Source organism: Amaranthus tricolor, chromosome 15 (genome assembly GCF_026212465.1).
Source record: "Amaranthus tricolor cultivar Red isolate AtriRed21 chromosome 15, ASM2621246v1, whole genome shotgun sequence".
Classification (NCBI taxonomy): domain Eukaryota; kingdom Viridiplantae; phylum Streptophyta; class Magnoliopsida; order Caryophyllales; family Amaranthaceae; genus Amaranthus; species Amaranthus tricolor.
Window position 1 is genome coordinate 3,294,318 of NC_080061.1, and position 18,178 is coordinate 3,312,495.

The 18,178-nt window shown below is 32.7% G+C and overlaps 1 protein-coding gene and 1 pseudogene across 1 annotated transcript; both read left to right on the top strand.

Annotated features, from left to right (window-relative positions):
- Window positions 1-1,123: 1,123 nt before the first annotated feature.
- Window positions 1,124-7,998, top strand: LOC130800935 (ras-related protein RABB1c-like; annotated as a pseudogene).
- A 1,616-nt stretch (window positions 7,999-9,614) lies between these two features.
- Window positions 9,615-15,475, top strand: LOC130801415 (uncharacterized). Its single transcript, XM_057665263.1, has 4 exons — window positions 9,615-11,313; window positions 13,254-13,403; window positions 13,843-13,959; window positions 14,111-15,475. The coding sequence occupies exons 1-4, from the start codon at window positions 9,799-9,801 to the stop codon at window positions 14,705-14,707; spliced, it is 2,379 nt and encodes a 792-aa protein (XP_057521246.1). The 5' UTR covers window positions 9,615-9,798; the 3' UTR covers window positions 14,708-15,475.
- Window positions 15,476-18,178: the final 2,703 nt, after the last annotated feature.

Sequence of the window (18,178 nt, forward strand, 5' to 3'; positions counted from 1 at the left end):
ATACCCTCTTTAAATTTCAATTTTTTTGAATTGATGCAATCCTAAAAAGACTAGGTAGGTACATTAATGGTCTAATTTTTCAATTAGATGTCAAGAATAACAATTCTTCCTTATGTGGGAATGAAGTAATAAACTAACAACTACTAATAATTTTGTTAAATATCAAATGAATGGAGCAACAATTAAATTTTATTGAATTTTAAATTATAACTTGCTTGTCAATTAAAGAAATTAAAATATCGCTTTTAATTTACTTTTAATTAATATCAGAATGTAATGCTATATACCATAGTATGGGCATAAAATTTGATATGTAATTTTCTTATCAAAACTATGTCCCGATTACTAATTTTAAATAGTTTATATCAAACGGGTCAATAATTGTTTACTCTTACTAATTAATATTAGAATGTAATACTATATACCATAGTAAATATTATTATAAATATGGTTTACTTTAAAATACATTTTGAATTTCGGGTATCTACACTCTGAAGTTTTTTTTCTTGATTTGGGGACTCTTTAACCGCAATCTCTGTTGTCGTCTTTATTTCCTTTCCAGATCCTGACCATAATTCCTATGAGCGGAATATACTGAATATGATGATAATGATTTTAAATTTAGGGTAAGCTGAAGGAATGAAGGAGAGTCTTAAAAAAAGAAAGCAACGAGAATCAAACTTAAATTTGTTCGGAAAAAATAATACATAATGAGATATAAAAAAACATTAATGCAATATTCAACCCTTCACATCATTATGAAATCTATTGTCTAGGCCAAGTCAATGGGATAGACATTTTCATGATTAATAGTTCATGCTTATCTTAATTAGAATTAGAATGATAATGAAGTAATGAACTTGTCCACATACTTAAGAAAACAATCACATAACCCCACATTATAATAAGTCAAATTAATAATTTCCATCCTTTCATGAGCATATATATATATATATATATATATATATATATATATATATATATAATAAGTCAAATTATTAATTTACATATAGCTTGAAACTCCAATCAATTATTTCTTTCTTGTTGATCTAAAATAAAACATTCATAGAAGTATATTTCATTCATACATTTAAGCTCCAAAATAACATTATATATATAATTAATGAATTGCTTAATAGATCTTATTGGGTGTGGTGCTGCAATTGTAGCACTAATGTTCCTTTGTAATGGCAAAAAAGAGAAGAAGAAGAAACATAAGAATCATAATGATCATGATAATCATGATAATCATGATGATCATGATATTGTTGCTTCTAATTCATCAGCTCGTTTCAGTGAAGGTATTTCTATCCCTAAGAAACGACTTGCTGATCACAGCTACAGCTATGGAGACTTTCCTCGCACTTGGTGATCGGCGACTGTTAGTTTTCTGCGACAATATACGCAAGGGTTTGTTTGGCCGAGTAAGTGTTTGGATGGATTTAGTGGACGCTAAAATATTGTGTATTATTCTTAATATTTTATACTAATCTACTTTAATCTACTCTTTAAATGAAAAAGTGCATGTCATTTTAGCGTGGACTAAATTTATTCAAGAGTTGTACTTGTTTGGCTTGATTTGATGCATGTTATTCGCTATTAAAATGTGCGTTATATCTTACTTTAATTGTAATATTAGAGATGGATATGGTTTTATGATACTACTACTTAATAAAATTATGTTAGATTCGATTTTAATATCAGGGTTTGTATTCAATAATTTTTGACTCTAGGGATCATGTACAAATACGATATGGGACTTGGCCTAAAACTATTAGACTCAAATATAACCATAAGCTATGTGAAAAATGTTAAATTTGGAAGTTAAGGGACTATGTACAAAGTCTTTTAACTTTGTAAACTTTTACCATGGTTGCCATATATGACATTTAAATCCTAGTTATTGTTGTGTATTTAGTTGATTTTAATAGTATTGTTTAATTTGTTGAGACATTTTGTTGAGTTTGGTGACTTGAGTGTGCATTTTAGTGTGTACGTTATGCTTGACTGGTATTCGAGACCGTAGGTGAGGTGTGTGTGATATTGTACGAGTGTTGGACACTTGCATTGTGTGGTGCAACATTATGCTCAATCAAGGATAGAAGTGTCTTGTTCAAGGCACACGTATCATAATAAATAGATAGTAATAGTCAGTAAGATCTGATGGTGGCTTGCTCGAACAAACGCTTGACAACAAGCTGCTCTCTCTTTCACATGTCAAATTATTTTACAGCTGGAATGCTCTTTTGCCGCGTGGATCTCTTACTCCAATCATTAGACTATTGGACACAAATTAGAACGAGGGGTTACTGCATATGCAACCCCATCCAAAAATAAAATTTTCACAATCTTAACAAGATTCTGGCTCGAACCCACAACCTTATGTCAAGCATATATATTATGTTTATTTTTTTGCTCTGATACCACATAGCTACAACGATGGAATTTGATAATTGGTAACTTTAATATTGCTTGAAAAAGTACATAATGCTCTTACTTTAATATATATTTCGTCTTTTTTGCTTCGGTTACTAACTAGCTTATTAATTATATGAAGTTTCTAAAATAATTATTGAATAATTATATCATTCTTTCTGCTCAATAAATTAATTATACATCGCTTTTCAATAATGCTATAGACCAACATTCAAAAAGAAAATAATCCCCCAATTATAAAAAAAATAATTGGCTTAAAAGAATCACAAATATTTTACATCTCTTACCCTCTGCATAAATGTTTATCAGAATTATAATATATATGCTTGTAGGGGTGGAGTAAAAATATTTATTACCTATTCCCATTTATTTGGAGTAGTACAATGGATTTGTTTAATTTGTTATCATCCATTTCTATTTATTAGTACAATAAATTAACTATATAACAAATAATATATTTTTTTTATATGTTGTCATGGTAACATTTATTTACTCATTTATTTATTTAAATCATTAATGTCATATTACCTTAATACCCTTTGATCTTTTGTGTTGACCTTGACTTTCGGTCAAGGGGCTTTTTCTGAATTTCTCAACCTCCTTGCTTGGCCCATAAGCTAATAACTTCCAGGAACCCATAACTTCTATTAGGTAACTGCCCATTATTCTCCATTCACTATCATGACTCCTTCTTCTATGCTAATAACTACCCACTACCATCCATGATGATCTACCTTCTTTCAGAAATAACTCCCTCTCCACCATTATAAATAGATGCAACCAGCCTCAAATGGAGGGCAGTGAAAAAACACCACACAAGCTCTCCTAAAATCCTTGCTCACAATCCTCTTCATTAGCCTACCTAAATACAAGTAACCTTTGCCCCGACATCCACGTTCCAGTGTTCAATCTATAATCGCTTGTTCATCAATCTCTCATCTCCGTTCTAACTTGAGCGTCAGAGAGGTTTTCCGGGAGATCACCCCCGAGCAAGGCTAACGTGTTGCATTGCAAGCATTCAGGTCACTTCCCTTCCATCGATTGCTGATCTCGACGACACTTCATCCTCAAGTATTTTAAGTGTCTCGCACTTCTACGTTTCATTACAGAAACATATATATATTCGCCAATAATATTAAAAAATATTAAATTGATAATATAAAGCTATTTTGACATCTTTAAAAGGTAATTATTAAGAGTGTATTTTCTTCTAATACTATCTTCCAAAGATGTCTTTCTCTTACAAATTTAAAATCATTATCGTATGAGATTCTGATAATTATTTCTTATTCAGTTTCCACACTTTGTTTTGATTATTATCACACTTTCTAAAATTAATATTTTTAATATTTTCTTTGTTTAATTAGTATATACCGCTCTATCGTTCCAAAAATATATTTCTATTTGATTAAAATAGTAGACTAATATAAAATTGATTTTTTTAACCTAATTGAAATTGCTAACTATTTAAAATTTAGATTTTTGAAATTGATAATTATTTAAAATTTCATTTAGAATATTATATGAAATATTGCTACATTTACCTATTTTATTTGTAAGATTTTTCTATGAAATATAAAATAACTATCAAATTTATTATTTAACCTATGCAAGTGGTGTATAGATTAGAAAAATCGATATAAAACAAATGAAAGAGAAAAATTGATAGTTAATATGTTTTAGGGAGTAAGAAATATAATATTGTAAATATTTGTTTTTATGATATTAGTATCTGTTGATATTATCAAAATTTACCATTTTCTACGTACTATTAGATCTTGTGTATGTTATATTAGGCTGGACTTATAGTGAATGTCAATATATTAACGGGGAAACACGAGGTACATACATTTCATAAGCCACGGAGATATGTACTATCCCAAAACCATATGACAATGGGAAAAGGGGCTCCAATAACTTATAAGGTGTGCACACCAACTTTAGTTTGTCGATGTGGGATAAATCATCCCAACACCCCCCTCACATGCAAACCCCATTAAATTTGCACGTGGGAGTAATCAATTAGAATAGAAACACCATTCTTTCATATAATACTTTTTTTATACCCTATTTTTGTGGTGAAATCATAATATTATGAAACATGTATTTTTACCATATTATTATCATGTAAATATTAATGGAAGGCAAAGAGGAAATTTAAATTATATATATATATATATATATATATATATATATATATATATATATATATTTTGTTGGTAGGGATGAATAGCGTAGCCCTACAGGCTACAACCTACAAAGGACAGATTTCATTTACATAAAATTACATAAAAATTTTCTTTCTCTTCCAAACCGTGCCACTAGGATAGATTGTACTAGCTCATCCTTAATTTTGATCCTTAAGTGTGCAAGTCGAAGAGCTTAGTTAGACTTAATAAGAGAGTATTTGTACAGGAAAAGACTTTGTATTAATAAGAAAATGCTCTTACGAGAGAGTTAAATGCTTTACAAGAGCTTTTGAAACTTGTTGAAACTTAAATATAAAATGAACCTAAGTGCCTATTTATAGGCAAGGCCCTACCTTGGGCAATTCTAGAAACCCCTAACCTAGAGTTTTCTGGAATGCTCTACACCATTCTAAAACCTTCCTAATGCCTCTTATGTCGGAGATGCCGAGAAAGATGTGAGATTGACGACACGACCGATCCAATTGTGTTTGAGTCGTATACCTAGAGTTGTAATATATAGTTTCATGAAATCATAATATTATGAATATTTATTTATTTTTTGATATTATTATGTCTAATATTATAAGCTGACTTTTCACTAGTCAAAAAATAATTTTTTATTTGTATGTAGTATTATACATGGTTTACATCAAAATTAAGTGTATTTTTCTTTGTGGCCAGTCTTTAAATAGATTTTTCTCCAATAAGGCAGCCATGGCTCCATTAAGATTTGTATTTTCTTGTGAATGTTTAGTGATTGCAAAAATTCTTAATTAATAATTATAATTTATAAATTATTACAAAAAGACAAAAAATAACAATAATAAAAAAAACAAATTAAAAAAGCTAAATTAAAATAACAAAATTCTCACCCTATTAAATATTACCATATAAGAGTGATTTGTTAATCTCACAAATAACCGTTATTTACTAAGATCTTCTCTTTCTTTTGTTATTGTTCAATGAAATCAGTGGCTAACCTTAAATATTAATTTGTTTTGCAGCCGTGGGAAAATCATGTTTTCATAAACAGTTTATTAACAAGAGGCTTCAGAGTGTACACGATGTGACTATTGGAATTGAATATGCATCCAAAATCATATCCAATGATAAAAAACGTATTAAGTTAGGATTATGGGACACGATTAGTTTTCTTTATTAAAGAAACTATATCAAACAATTTTTAAAAATTATACAAAAAGTAAATGAAAAAATTGGAACAATTATTTTTTTTGACAATTTCTAAAAATTCAGATCTATCACAAAAGCTTTTTACGGCGGGGTCGCAGGTGCGATTCTAGTTTATGATATTACTAGGTAATGGTGGATTTCAATTCTTAGACTGTTGTAGTTACTAGAATATTTAAACTTAACCCATTAATCGAAACCTAACCTAGTGTGAATCAATCAACTCCGATATAATTCGTATACAATAAATAATTAAAAATCAGTATAAAATATTTTAAAGATTATATTATACCCAAAACTCAATCGTATTCTAAAAAACTGAAATTAACGTTTGTCAGGTAAATTAAATATTGTTGGTGTTATGTGTAGGAGGGTTACTTTTGATAACCTTTCAAGTTGGCTAGAGGAATTAAGGGAAACTGTTGATAAAAACATGCCAATAATGCTTGTTGGTAACAAATCTGATCTTGCATATGATAGAACAGTAAGGACTGAGGAAGGTGAACAATTTGCTAACAAACATGGATTGTTATTCATGGAGTGTTCTGCTAAAACAGCTCATAATGTTGATAAGGTACAATTACAAATGCCTTTCTTGAACATTAGTATAACGTATGTCATGAAACCAACTCAACGTACATCAAAAAGTTTAAGTTGATGGTTCAAACTCCGATTCATAATATGTTATAAAGTATACTCTAACATATCTCAATCAGGGGCGTATTTACACCGGGACTAGCATGGGCCACGGCCCTAGTCATGGAAAATAAAATATATATTAAACTAATGTTCAGTGTTTGATGTTATAAAAGGAATGAATGGGGTTGTATATTAAGCTATATAAATTTAATTTCTTAGGTTTTATCATAGAATTTATTCATAAATGTTTTTTTATTTTCTCTCACAAAATGAGAGGTCATATAATGTTGGCTTAGGTAATAATTTCTTTTTGGATTTGCCCCTGGTGTGGATGCAACACGTTACACGGCACACGCGCCTTCCTCATACATAATACTAAATATTACACTTAAATTACATAATACTAAATATTACACTTAAATTAAACTAAGAATGGTTAAAATTCAAATCCATAACAAAATTCATCACGTTAGATTTTGAATTCTAATTGATTGAAGCCTCATCATATCTTATATACTCTAATAGTTAAAAAATAAAAATACATTATTTTGTTGAATTTTTGTAGTCCACATGAAATACTAAGACGATGTTTTTTGTAGGCATACATAACAAACTGCTACTACAATTTACCAGAAGAATCAGAATGAAATTCTTGATGTGTCAAATGAGGTTATTACTTTATATCCTCCCTTTTCTTTGATGTAGATTACTTTTGATGCATTGCCAATTTGCCATTGGTAAATTCTTATGACCACTGCTGTAACACTTTGGCCCCTGGGACTGCTAGTGACTACTCTTGGAGACTGTACACTAGCCCCACAAACTAACACAAGTCTTTCCAGCGCACTTTAGCCTTACTCGTGCGCACCCGGGAAAACTTCCCAGGAGGTCACCCATCCTAAGATTGCTCTCCACCAAGCACGCTTAACTGTGGAGTTCTTAGCAAATGGGCTCCCTAAAAAAAAGATGCACCTTGTTGATATGAGTAGTCTATCAATTCTTTTTCAAGCTAAATTTGGAATATTACAACTGCATAGCCATGATGGGAGCTAGAATCCAGAATAATCAACTTGACTATTATTTTTTCCGATATATAAATTATACAATTAAATATTAACGTAGGATTTTAAATTTAATGTTCCAAATTACTTATATAACCCTTTAGGTTCACTTATATTCCGGTAAAACAATCACTTAATAAACTCAATATCAGTCTAAAATATACTTTTTATTTATTTTATTTTATTTTATATTATTATTGAACATAAAAATCCAAATTTGAATATACTCTTATTTAGTTTGACGTAGCATATATAAACAAGAACGTAGACAAATATTATCCGATATCTATTAATTATATATGAGCTATACTTTTCTCTCCCTTTTTTCATTAAATAGAAATAGATATTGCTATAAGTTAATAACTAAGGTTTTGTTATATATGTGTCTGTAGGCTAATGGCATTAGAATTGGAAATGAAGCAAATCAAGGAAAAAGAGAATTTTGTGGGATTAGATTAATTGGCTTCTATTCTCGATATAATTGAATTATTGAATATGATGCTCAAATATAATTCCATTATTTGATTTCCATCTTGCAATCTCCTCTTAGTTGCTTCATGTCGTCCATTTTTTATTTCTTTGGAACAAAGCAAAATGTATATATTACATACAAGTATATTTTTTCTATTTTGGTTACATGTTTAGAAATTATGATACTGGTTGATACTTGATAATATAATTAAAAAAATTATTTTGATAAATTGATTTTTCAAACTTATGCATCTGATACATAGATTTAGATTATAAAATAGGTAAATTTGTTGAAATCGAATTAGAATATTCTCTAAAAATTTATTAGAATTGTCAATATTTCAATATTTTATTTTTGAAACTAATTAATAGCAGTATTTTATGTAACTTTTAATGATAAGAAAATGTTCTGAATATCCTTTGAACATAGTTAGATTAATTTGAACACAACCTAAACTCAAAAACAACCTAACTTATAATTGAGAGATTAAAAAACTCAATGAATAATGAACTTATTTAAACTTCAACGATCTGATTGTTTTGCCATGTTATTCGCTATTGTGTGTGTTTGGCAAAAAATTAATAGCTATTAGCTGATTGAAGAGATTGATTAGTACATTTAATTTAATCAATTGGTTGGATCAGTTAATTATGAACTCATTCTATAACCTATAAATTGTTTCAGCCAACTAATTGTTCAAAAAAGCTTATTTATGATAATAATTTATTTCAACTAATTAATATACCAAACAATAGCGTTTAAGGTTTAATAACAAATCACCAAATAATATATTTATACCAAAATAAAGTAAAATTGTCCAATAAACTATTTTATTACCTAATACTCCATTCAGTACATCTATGATCAGTATTCACTGGTATAGGTAGTTAGTACCAGTTAGTGATGGCCATTGGGTGGGTTATTTGAAATCGAACCCAATCCCGAACTGCTGAAGAACCGTTCAATCAGAACCGTCTGCGACTTGTTTAGAACCGACTCGAATCGCAAACCATTAAGGTTCCAAAAATATCTGATGGACTCATGGAACCAGTGGCAGGAATAGTCCCGCGAACTGCAAACCGATTCATCCGGACGTACCTTTATTGATTAGTGTAATTATTTAAACTTAAACAATAGTAGTAAGTATTTTGATAATGATTAATATGCAAGGAATTCGATAATAATCAACAAAGGTATACATCTACATTATTATAGTACTTTATATGATTTTTTATATTATATATTTAAATCAAAAATAATTGAACCGATGGTCCGATCCGTCCAACCCGAAAGTTGAACTGCATCCAAAATCGCCAAGGAACTGTCTAGAACCGAAATCGAACCAAAATCCAAAGGTCCGAATTTGGTTCAGTTTTTAGGAATCAGAATCAAATAAAACCGAAACTGCAATCGATCCAATCCAGACCGTGGCCACCACTAGTACCTTTTGTGTAAGAATTTGATAAGGTGAGATTTTTAAGATTTTAATTTATTATTTTTGTTTTTTTACTTTATTAATAAATCAATTTGGAATTTTTGATTGAGTTATTGCTCACTAGTCTTTCGGTTTTCATCAAATCAACGCAATACTCGCCACGTAAGTCGTAAACCTCTAGAACGCGCCATTTGCTCCATCCTCTTTCAAAATCATTTCCAAAAGTAAGGAAAAAAAGAAAAAACATTCCACCGTCACCACTCACCAGTCTTTCAAATTCTCCATTTGCTTCCTTTATTGTGCCCTAACTAAAACCCTTTTCACTTCCTCCATTAAAACCCGCCATTTTCACCTCTTCTTCCTCCTTCCCTCTCCTCAATGACGTCACATTCCTACTCTCTTGATTCTCAATCGAAATCTTCCGACCTTGCGGCAAAATTCTTCGACGCCAATTCTCCGACTCAAATCGTCGCCGCAATCGCCGCCGTCGAATCTCACCTCACTACTCATTCCGCTGATCAAAATCGCCATTTTTTCTCCATCGCTTTTCCGGCTTTTCTCTGTAAGTTCTTTGGCTTTGATGTTTCTTCTTCGTCTTCATCTTCTTCTCCTAAACCGCCTTCTCCTTCCGGTTGGATCGATACAGTGTCGTTGTTGAACGATTCCGACCTCGCTGGTAAACTATTCAACCTTTTGTCTCCTCATGGAACCCTAATTAACTCGATTATGGCTGTTGATCGATTATCTCTTGTTAAATTTGTGTTTCCGGCTGAAAGGTTACCTGAGTGGGTTAGGTTTTTGCTTTCTAATGAGAGAGATTGTCGAATGTTATCTGATTTGTGTCCGTTGTTTAAAGGTAGGATTAAAGAGGATGAAGTTAAAGGGAATTTTCAAGTTCATTTGAATGTTTTTGAGTATTTTATATTTTGGTTTGCTTATTATCCTGTTTGTAGAGGTAATTCTGAAATTGCTGGAACTATTTCTGTTAGAAGTAGTAGGAAGTCTAAGCTGGAGAATTGGTCGATATCCATTCCGGTGATTTCCAGTAGTGGTAAACGCATGTCGGAGCAGAAGAGTAATTGTAATTTGTATATGAAGCTTTTGTATGCATATCTTCGTGCTTTTGTCCCTATCGATGATTTAAATGCACATCATCAACCTTACCGTAGTTCGCTTCTTCATTACTCGTCTAGTTATGATGATTCTGTTGTTCTTCGTGCGGAGTTCTTTGTTGAGAGTTTGGTTCATTATTGGTTGGTTGATAATGATTTGTCGCCTTTGGCTGTGAATGTGTGTAAATCATTTGGATTGTCTTTTCCGTTTCGGTCAGTGTTGGGAGTGACCCCTCCAGCTTCAGGGTTGGGAGAGGTGGTGAAGTTGCTGGTGAACTACTTGAATTTGAACTCTATAGAGTTGGCAGGTTGGTCGAAGCAAGTTGAGTATGGTGGTAGTCCATCATACAAGTTGAGTTCGAGTGATTTTGGGAAATCTATGGAGGTTCAGTTTGTTTTGCCTAGTTTGCCATCTGGTGGTTCCTGGAACTCCTATATCCAAAGGCCGGTGTATAGGTTCCTTCTACGGACATTTTTGTATTGTCCTATGGGGTCTTCTATGAAGAATATTTCCGACGTCTTTTCTGTTTGGATTAGTTACATTGAACCATGGAAGCTCATCAAGGAAGAACTCATAGAGCTTGATGCAATGACAGATGCTTCCAAGAGGAATCTGGACAAAGACGGTGGTGACTCCAACCAGCGACAATATTCAATCACTTGGCAAGGCTATGTGCTGTCCAATTATCTGTTCTACACGTCACTGGCTATGCATTTTATTGGTTTTGCTCACAAGTTTCTTCATACTGATGCTGAAACAATTGTCCGAATGACATCAAGGGTATGGTTTATGATTTTTTGACTTGCGTTACTTTTTCTTCTTGATATATGCTTACTAAACCAGAAGAGTTTTATGCTGACGTTTTTCTTGTTCTTGATTCATGATTGGGTTTTCTACTAATATATGAAGATCATTGGCATAAATTGTATTGCAACAAACTAGAATGGTTCTGTACTTGTGTTGAAATATGGATTCATTAGCTTATGGAACTCTTGATGTTGAAAAGAAATTGGTCCATTAGCCTTTTTGAATCTAGATCTATTTATGGATATTTTAAATGAGCACATGATGGGCAAGACATCTAGGGTTTTCTCAGGTCTGTCTTTGTTTGACAGGCATGCAGATAGTAAACTGTTTTTTGATGAGTGGCTTTGATAATTGCTATATTCAATTTTATTTGTGGTCTGTTGTGATGAATACCTGGTTTCTCTTCATTACTGACTGATGCTAATGAAATCAGTCACTTACCTAAAAGTTTGAATGATGTCATTCATTTTCGTTTGTCAGCTGTGTGGCTAAAGAGAAGTAGGCTTGTCGCATTGTTGCTACGTCATCAAATTCTAAATTCGCTAAATGGGATACGCCTGTTTTGATTTGTGATTTATTTTTACTTTGTTGCTTATTAGTTGGTGAATTTGGGCATTTGGGTTATAAAGAGATGTGAGAGAGCAAGTATACCTTTTTGGCAAAATAGGCATTGTGGGTAACCCTTGTTACAAACTAAGGGGTGTTATGGTGATTGAAAAGGAAAGTAATCAAGAAAGGGATTCAAAGGCCTAATCTAGAAGGGACACTTTGTTATGTTAGCAAGTAGTTGCGATGGTTTAAAGCTTGGGTCATGTCTCTACTCTCTTTTGTTTTTTTCTACTCGAACATTATGTTGCTTTTTGTTCTGGAAAAACAGGTAACCACCATTTTCTCACCTGTTAATCTTTTACTTTCCTCCCTCTATTGAAGTTACTTTCGGGACAAATCTAGAAAAGTGGACTTTTTTTGAAGCCCATGAACACAGTGAATTTATCTTTATCTTTTACTGCAGAAGATGAGGGTATCATTTATTTTCAATCTTTTTTTATCCCTTGTTTAAATCTATATTATCTCTGGCAATTTAAATTTCTTGAGGAATATGTCTATTTTGGTCTAGCTGTGTGTTGCTGGTAGTAGGCAAAGACTATGAGTTCTCCTCTTATTTATGATTTTTCGGGTGGGGAATGGTGGTTTTGGTTTTCTGGTGCTCATCTTATGATTTGAGTATGACCATGCAATATAATGGTGGTGACACTTATGCCATGGTGGGATTTAGTGGTGGTTGTGTTGGTGTGAGCTGTAAGGTTGCGTGGTGGGGACAGTGGTTTTCATTTGGTTCGTCATGTTCATGTGTTTTTTCATTAAAAACGGAGATACTTGCATCAATGTTACCTGGCTTGTACATAATTTTTTCTTATGAGATTAAGTGTCTTGATTGAAAACTAATTTTTTTGACATTTGATGTTTAATTAATAAGTGATCCCTGGTGCAATGTGCAGTGAAATGCTAGTTGCACTGCCTTGCAAAATCCAAGTCCAACAAAGACATTGAGGCAAATTTTGGCTTCTAGCGCTTCCCCCTTTTTTTTTCGACACATACATTATGCCATGCTTTTAGAGCTTGTTGCAAGTTTCTGTATTGTATTTGTGAGGTTGGTTTAACAGTAGTTGAAGAAATTGAAAAGAAAAGCAAGTACATGATGTACCAACAAACTACCATAAACGTGGTGGTTTTCTGGCTGCAGTTTTTATGGTGTCTTAGCAGTTTTTATGGTGTCTTAGCATTAATTTGGCTAGTTGTGTAATTAACTGTCTAGCCTGCTTATAACTATACAGTCTAGCTCATTTTTTTATATGGTCGTTTGGACTTATTGTGTTACTATGAAAACTTGATGATTATGTATTTTTCAACAGGTGATCGACATATTAACATCTTCGAAAGAGTTGCTGGAACTCTTAAAGAACGTTGACACCATTTTTCATTCAAAAACTGCTGCTGGGTCTGGTAAATCAGCACCGAGTAATTTGAATAAATTTATTCCACAGATACGTGAGCAACTAGAGGTAAACTCAGCACTCAGCAGTGTTATTATTTAGTTTTTGTGATCTGTGTTATTTATATGTCTTTTTCTTTACTCATTGTTTGTGATATCCATTTTGTTATATAGAAGTATTTTAGCAATTGAAGTTGTGGTGTTGTACTTTATGTATATGGTACATATGTCAGTATAAGTTCTAGTGTTTTACTTTATGTACATGGTACATTTGTCAGTATTCCTTTATCCATAGCTTTCGTCAACATCTTTCTCTTAGCTTTCTAACTTTTAGAATTTTCAACCTGTGTATAGTGAATGCAGTACTCTTTAGAGTACTATATTCATTGGCTTTCTCATGTCTCTATCGTCTAGTTTGGCTTCTTTATCTCTAGGGTCCATCGAATCTCTGTCAGATGTTGTGTATCTACTTCATAATTGTTTTAACAGTCTTAGGTGTCGTGTGGCAGGATTGGGAGGATGGCTTAAGTGAGAATGATGCAGATGGTTCCTTCTTACATGAGAACTGGAACAAAGACCTTAAGCTCTTTGATAATGGTGAGGATGGTGGCTCTCAGCTGCTTCAGGTATTCTTTTCTCCAATCTCCATTTCCATCTTTTCATTGTAAATCCCAAATGAAGATGGTTAAGAGAGGAAATTCTTGGTTGACGTTTCTACATCATATTGTTTGTTGAATCCAGCATTTGTTAAAAACAACCTTTTGCTTTGTTTTTCAGCTGTTCATCTTGCGGGCAGAGACAGAGCTTCAGGCAATCTCAGGTGATAATCTTGCGAACAACCTCCAGTACTTACAATCATTGAAAGAAAAGTTGCGCTGTTTATTTGGTGATCACGTCTCGAAGCAGCCTTCTTTGTCTCCAAGAACAGAGCAGCATCAATACTTCCGTGATGAGCTATTTAAACCTAGGAAGCTTGGAAAAGGTTCAATTGCCAATGGCGACTACAAAGGTGATTCTTTAAGGCGACCAATATCAGATTATGAAGTTGCTTGGCTTGCAAAGCTTCTGATCCACTTATCAGTCTGGCTAAATGAAACTCTAGGGCTAAATCATAGTGAAGTTGGTGTTAGTTGCCCTTATGTGGAAATACAAACTAATGCGGTTAATGAGTATGGTTTGTCTGAGTTCTTGAAAGTTGTTATGTGTTCCATTGTCTCTTGGGTTATAGCTATGCGCTTGGCTATATCAAGGTTGATGATAAGACATGGACTGAAGGTGAACCTCAGGGTCTTTGCCTCCAAGAAGTTTGTATCGATGGTGTTTATTCTCGCCTTGTTTAACATGCTGAAGAGGGCTATGAGGTCATTTTGGTAAACTGAGTATATGGATTAGTAGATACAATCATACAATCATACAATCATACAATCAAGAAGAGTGTCTATGACAAGATTTTGCTGAGGTACTTTTATTACTGTAAATACGACTTGCACACAGGTAGGTTTGGTGAAAGATAATGGTTTTTATAGGTTATCTAGTTTGGAACTCGTTTCTGCTTATTCCATGTGTTTCTGTTTTACTGAGCCCACTCAATGAAGCAGCTGCTTTGGTTAATGTAGAAAAATCCTACTGAATGTGTTATTTTGGATCTTCCGTCTTCAATGCCATACTAGAAGCGTTGGCCTCGTAGTCAAGGTTATTATTAAACCAAGGTGGGATGTCGAGTTTTTTACTTCAAATCGTTGATGTTACTGCAAAGGTTGATTTTATTATTTTGATTCTGGAACTGAGATCTCAATGCTGTTCATCATGCTGTACATTGATGAACCTTACAATGTGGTTCTTTACGTAAGATTTGAGCAAACCGACTGGAGCTAAGTATTGGTATCCCTACTCCTATGGTCTAAACTATGATGATTAAGTGATCTATGATTGCAAAGGTATGCAATTGTATTTGTTAATTTCTGACCGAGCCTCCTCTGAGGGATTCGTCATTGTCTGTTGTCACTTTGGTGAAATGAACAGTCATTCTTATTTATAGGTAAGCAATGTAGTTGTATTACAATTTACAGCCAAAAATTCACTGTTTGGAGGTGCCATTAATATAATCTCACTGCTTATAGCTGTGTTGTCTATTGCTGTTGATGAATTTTGTTGATGTAATCTTTTTGAACATAAAAATCATTAGCTGCTCTGATGATCATGAAAATACTACTCTCTCCTATTCTTTATAATTGGGACATTTGGGTTGGGCACGGATATTAAGAGTAGGATGAGGTTCATAAAAAAGATGGTAGTTGGGGTATTTTAACTGATTGGATTAATTGTTAATAATTTTTATTTTTTTGTTAAATAAAGTAGATAGAATTGAATTTTTTAGGAAAATTGAATTTTACATTTCCAATAAAATTAGTTGACAAAAATACATTTTTGGATTTTTTAATTAACAAAGCACAAAAGTACTTAATTTAAATTGCAAAAAATTACATAAACTAAATTACACATTATAAATTGAAGAAGTAAACTAAGTCTTTAATTCTTCCTTGATTTCTTCAACGTTTTTTGAATGGCAACTGAAAATGAACAACCCTCTCGCCACACGATATGCATTTAGTGTCAGACTAATTTTTTCTAATGAAGGTGAGTTGATTTTGATGGAAAGATAGGCATATTTTCTTTTACACAAGAAGTGTCAGCACAAAAAAGTTTAAAAAACAGGAAGAGAAGAGAGCCAGAGACCAAACCCATACAATCAGCCACTAAAAATCACACAAAAGATATAATTGTGCACAAGCTACTACCAGCAATTAGAAGTAAATGGCCAGCACATTTAAGCAAAACGATATACATTTAACAGGATAATGCTAAGCCACACATTTTAGATGATGACATGGTGTTTAGAGAGGCAGCAACACTTGATGGTTTTAGTTTCCAATTATTGCAACAACTTCCTAACTCACCAGATATGAATGTGTTAGATTTAGGATTTTTTAGGTCAATACAAGCATTGCAGCATCAAAAATCAGCATACAGTTATACACAGTTGGTTAAGGCAATGAATGCAGCATTTGAGAGTCTACAACCAAATGCATTGAAGTTTGCATAGATTACTTTACAAGCATGTAAAGTTGAGGTTATTAAGAACTTAGGTGGTATAGATGATCATATTCTACACATGAACAAAACAAAGCTTGAAAGGAAGGGAAACTTCCACATTGTTTGGGGGTACGAAGGGAAATTATTTACGAGGCACTTCGTTATTTGGACACAAAAGTAGATCAAAGTACATTTGAGGTCATCTTATTTTAGTTGGGAATCAAAGATGATTAATTTTTCATCAACAACAGTTAACAACAACACCAACAGAAACACCATCACCAACAGAAACAACAACACCAACAGAAACAACAACACCAACAGAAACACCAGCACCAATAGAAATACCAGCAACAACAGCAACACTAGCACCAACAGAAACACCAACAACAATAGAAACAACACCAATAACAGAGAAAACAGCAACAATAGAACCAAGAACAGTAACATGTATATACGACAAATATGAGTATACTTTTGGGCTACATGTTTATACTCACTTTTGGGTGAAACTTATTAGGTAAATGTTTAGGTGTAAACATGATGTAGCAAAAAAAATCATCAAGTAGTTAAACCATAAACATTTAAATGAAAATGGCAGCTTCAACAGTTTATTGATGGCTTCAAAAACAAAATCGAAAAAATTCATTTCAGAGAATAAAATGTTCTCATCACAGGTACCCCATAAACCATAGAAATTGCCTCATGAATCTGGTAAGAACATAGCCTCCTAAACATGATGTTTGGTGGCTTATGAATTGAAAACCCTAGATTGATGGCAAAATAAGTTGATTTAGAGATTTTGTAACTATAATCAAATGTTTACCCTCATAAAAGAAATCATAGGGCAAAAAATTAGAACACCAACGCAGACATACATACCATAAAAAACACATACACAAAATCAGACACCAAATCATCATCAACTAATAATTCTTCATCTAAGGAAGGGAATAAGTTCTCAATATAAAGATCTTGCAGATCTAGTTGTAAATCAAATAAACTCCCAATTTTTTCATTCTCAGAAGTTAAAGTTCTTCCCCAGCTAGGATCCGTTTTAATAGAGCTCGTAGGAGATGGAGGAGCTCGATTGTAGAAGTCAAACCAAAGATTAGGAGGACCAACTAGATCACTGTCTTGGATGAAGACAACCAAGAAAAAAAAGAACTTGGTAACTCCATATTCGAAAACCTAGAAGCATACACAAAAAAATCCAGATCTGAGAAATCCCAAACATATTAGGGTTTCAATCGAAACGTATTAGGGTTTCAATCGAACACCAGAAAAGAGAGAAGAGAGAAAGGGGAAGAAAGATGTTGAAGGAAAATGCATGAAAATGAAGGACGATAATCAGTGACAATGGGAATGAAGGAGGACGATGAAGATGAAGATGAGAGAGAGAGAGAGTTAAGATTTCAGTTATTGGGTTCAGGAGGGGGGGTGGTTGATTTCGAAAGGGAGGGAATCATTAAGGGTATTAATGAGGAATTATGTAATTAATCCGTTATTATGTAATTAATCAGTTTGGGTAATTAGTGTAAGCGGGGGTAGTTTCGTAATTATGTATGTGAACTAAGGGCATTTAGGTAAAAAAATCAGTGCAAAAAAAATGGGACAATTAGGGTGAATTTGCCAAATACGAAAATGTCTGAATTATAAAGAATAGGAGGGAGTATTTGTTTATATGTGCTCATTATCTTGTGTCAATATTGAAGCACATGTTCATGAAAACTTTCAGACATTTGTTCATCA